Genomic DNA, 4,458 nt, shown 5'->3' on the forward strand with positions numbered 1-4,458 from the left:
AACTCAACCACAAACAAGGAACATATCAGTGTTACCAACTCTCCAAAATATTTATCCCTAAAGTTTGTGTCAAAAACCCCTAAAATCGCCTCAATTATTGAGTTGTCCCCCTAAAAATATAAATTCATAATAATTTAGAAATAATATGCTATAATTTGTTTCAAAAGTCTATATTTAATACAGACAAAATATTACGTCTTTATTTGAAGATTCAGATTTTTTGAAATCATACAATAGGTATGTTGACAATGAATAAATTTAACAATTTTTTTTATTCGATGAAAATTGCCGCCAGTTGCCTCAGAGTGGTTGTAGAGTAACGTATTATACGTCGTTATAAGTCGCTAGGTCAAGAAAGAAATATTAAAATTATCATCAATTTAAAAATATTAAAGAGTCGAAAAATCCCTGAAAATACCCCTAAAAATTTCAGACCCCTAAAAAAATCCCATTTCACTTATTTGACCCCTAAATCTGGGGGGAAAACCCCTAAGTTGGGAACCCTGGAACATATTTGCCACAAACGTCAAATGAAGGAACTCAACGTCAACTGTCAAAAAACACAAAATGACAGACTGTGACAGACAAATGAGAACTTGGATTTTAAAATCATGCTAAAATGTAATAGTTTAGTTACTTAATTCGCTAAAAGTTTCACTTCTAGGGAACGATAATACGACTGACTGACATAATAATTCCAAAAAGTAATATTTTAGGAACCTATTATTCTTTACAGATAGAAATAATGTCACTTTGACTGTTGTGTTGACCTTAACATTGACATGCCTTTTTTCAATCATCTGTGCCCTGTTGATTTTGTGTTGTTTACAAACAAATGCTACTTGGTCTAGCTTAAAACGAAAAAATTAAACGTTATTATGGCAGAGCCAGAAGTGATAGAGGACTTTTACGGTGTTTACATTCTTTACAATATCAACCCAAAGTATAAGGGTCGCACCTACATTGGATACACTCGAGACCCAAACAGGAGAATAATGCAGCATAATAGAGGAACTTGGGCTGGTGGCGCTCATCGCACGAGTAACAGAGGCCCATGGTAAAAACTGAGATCTAATTATAGCATTTCCCTCGGTTTGTTAATGTTCGATTTTCAAATAATCTACGTAACAACTGGCCCAACTCTTTGAAAAATACCTATCTATGTCCTAAGACAATAGCACGAATCTGTGTCCAAAAGTAAACGCTTTAAAAAAGCCTGTTCAACTTTAAATTCTCAATCTTGTATATTTATTAAGTGTATTAAGGCAAATAAGTTCATTTCATTTCATTTCAAATTTTAAATGAAATCTTTTGGCTATGAAACATTACATTTTTCTTTCTTTCAAAACATTCTTTGTAACATCTTGGAGTTGGTTTTCCTTAAAGAGCAAGACTGAGCAATCATTATTTGATAGCTAAAGAGTCAGATATTATTGCTGTAGCCCACCAATCCGCATAGGAGCAGTGTGGTGAGTCTAAGGTCCATTTCCCATCTGCTGTAAAAAGGGAAGGCTTGTAGTGGACCATTACAATAGGCTTTGACTTACAGTTTAGTACAAAATTATTATTAGCTCGCCATCCTCCATAGGAGCAGTTTGGTGGATGTAAACTCCAAATCCACTCTCTTAAAAGTGATCAAGGCCTGCAGTAGACCATTAGAAACAGGTTATTTATTATTGAATATTATAATAAAAATTGTCATTGTTTTCAGGAAAATGGTTATGATAGTGCATGGTTTCCCAAATAACATTTCAGCATTGAGAGTAAGTGAATTTATAATTATTCTCTAATTTCAATGCTTACAAAAAGTTAACTTGAAAAATTTTAACACCAACAGGTTGGGATCATAAATGTTATTATGAAATATTATAAAAAATACACTTTAATAATGTCTTCATCATTTCACACTGCTTCTTTTTAGTATTTTTTTTTTCTTCTTTTTGTTTAATAATTTGCAAACAGTTCATGTAATGTGAAAATAGAGCCAATTAATAATTATATTAATGTAATAAATGAAATATACATAATATATAAATAAGAAATATTTATTTCAGTTTGAATGGGCATGGCAAAATCCAAATAAAACTACAAGACTGCAACACCTAGACTTAAAGAAGATACCCAGAAAGGAAACAGAGTTTCAGTTCAAACTTAGAGTTCTAAGTGAAATGCTAAGAGTAGGTCCGTGGTGTAGACTTCCTTTGATGATAAGATGGTTGGAAAGTGAATACAGGGAAGAATTTCCTGTAAGTATTCACTTTTTCTTTTGTTGTGTACAATATTTATGCTATCAGTTTTGTTGTGATGTGACAAAAGAGAGAGAAATATCCATAGACATAATAAAAAGTCCAGACAATGTCTCCTGAACTAAAAACTGACGCATCCCAATTCTGCCAGTTCCCTTAACACACATATTGGATGACAGGCACAATGTCACATTGGTCTCAGCTGAAAATCAGCAATGTGTATTATGCTTGTATGTAGTGCACGGCATATGCTGTGCTGAAATCCCTTTCATTTTACTGGTTACAGACAGATATGCTGTCATAACAGCATGACTGTCTGTAACTTTTAGATTTGAATAAATTTTTTTTTTTTTTTTTCTTGTACGGCCAATCTGCGATCAGTCCTAAGACTATAAACAAATATGTTGCGAGTGTCTTTGTCTTGTGGAGGTCGATCCTCATTAGGAGTCGGCGCTCATTTGGTGCGTCCTGTTTTTTAATTGTCCAGGTCGAGTATGCGTTTACGTTTTTTATTTGAATAAATTGATTTTCTTTCTTCTTTCAAAGAAATCAAACAGAAGGGTATGAAGACAGACCGCCAGTAATTCCCTACATCTGGCAATACAATTCACACTCACAGTTAAATATTCTGCACCCTTACTTCAGTTGTTTGGCAGGGAGATACCATTTGCCTGCTTTATAGGTCTATGGAAATATATAGACAGAATTATTTCATTATGTCTAGTTGTGCATTTTAGGCCTACTGATGCCTGTCAAGTTGACTTGAGGCGAAAGTGTTAAGCCTGTGCTTGTGGTCAGTGTTGTGACAAGGCTCTTACAAGGGTTTTAACAGGCTATACGAAATAGAAAATGCCTTCTTCAATACAGCTTCCTAGTGAAGCTTCAGAGTAGGCAGGCATTTATGCATCTATGAAGGGCACTCCACTGCTTGTGATTACACTGGCATCCAAGCCTTTTAAACCAAAAATAAGTAATACTTGCTTAGTAGCAGAAATAAGCACTTCGGAAATTTTTCCTACAAACTGTCACAAATAGCTCTGCTATAGTAAAATAAATAATAATTAAATCAATATATTATTAGGCAGAAAGAGAACCGCCAGCTCACATGACAGTAGTCCAAGGTCCAGTTAAAAGCTACAACCATAAAAAAGTCAAGGACCTTTCTTCTAATCCTACTATTGAATGCCTGCTATGTTCCGGTTACTTGAAAGAAACGGAAAAACTCAGCTGTATAAATTCAAACTGTGATCTAGTATCACATATAAACTGTTTGGCGAACCATTTTCTTACACCCGGTGAATATGTACCAATAACTGGCAACTGTCCTTTTTGTAATACTAAATTGAAATGGGGTGATCTGATAAGGAGAATGAATGGATATGATCAAGGCGTTAAAGATAATCTTAAAGGCAATGTAAATGATGAAGTATTTTGCACGCAAGATAAAGGTTTTGATAATTTTGATGATGATGCTGACTTGGTTTGCACACAAGATGATATAAATGATAATGTTGATAATGCTGAAAATGTAGCTGTTAGTTGGAACAGAGAATTCGTTGATGATTTGGATCTTGATGATGATTTAATTTGTACACAGGATTATGCTAAAGATAATGATTTAATCGCTAGTCAAGATGATGATAATTTTAAAAATAGTGATAAATTAATACAGAAAAGAGTGTTCAACAATATTGATGATGATGTAATTTATACAGAAGATGAAAAAAAAGCAGATGATAAAAATAAAGCTGATCATAAATATGATGATAGCGACGACGAAGTTATTTTTAAACGCGATAAAGTTAACGACGAACAACCTTCGTGGTTTCTCGATTGTAATGAAAATTTATGACCGGACATTACGATTTATTTATTAGTGGTTTTGAAATTAATAAATAGCCTTGAGCCAAACTTTATGAACAACAATATCTGTAAAAATATATTGCATAGAAATATGTATCGTGTTATCAATAAAACTTACCTACTAAAGATCCGTGATATAAAGATGATAAAACTCATACCTATTGCATTGATGTGTATTCAGTACAAACAGCGGTAATATCAAAGGTAAATAAACAGTGGTAATTACGTAAGTATACAAAAAGATTTCTAATATTCATTGAATTGAAGAATGTGATAATGTTTGAATGTATAATAGTCATTACCGACGTCCTAAAGGTAGCCCTCTGTTTTTGGCGACCGCGACGCGCGA

At 33.4% G+C, this 4,458-nt stretch overlaps 1 protein-coding gene across 1 annotated transcript; it reads left to right on the forward strand.

The window, feature by feature from the left end:
- Positions 1–518: 518 nt before the first annotated feature.
- On the forward strand, positions 519–4,203 carry LOC112048645 (structure-specific endonuclease subunit SLX1 homolog). The gene is made up of 4 exons (XM_024086274.2): positions 519–1,057; positions 1,712–1,763; positions 2,055–2,246; positions 3,328–4,203. Exons 1-4 carry the CDS (start codon positions 879–881, stop codon positions 4,096–4,098), a joined length of 1,194 nt encoding a protein of 397 aa, XP_023942042.2. The 5' UTR covers positions 519–878; the 3' UTR covers positions 4,099–4,203.
- The last annotated feature ends 255 nt before the right edge of the window (positions 4,204–4,458 follow it).

The sequence above is a fragment of the Bicyclus anynana genome, chromosome 8, assembly GCF_947172395.1.
Source record: "Bicyclus anynana chromosome 8, ilBicAnyn1.1, whole genome shotgun sequence".
NCBI lineage: Eukaryota > Metazoa > Arthropoda > Insecta > Lepidoptera > Nymphalidae > Bicyclus > Bicyclus anynana.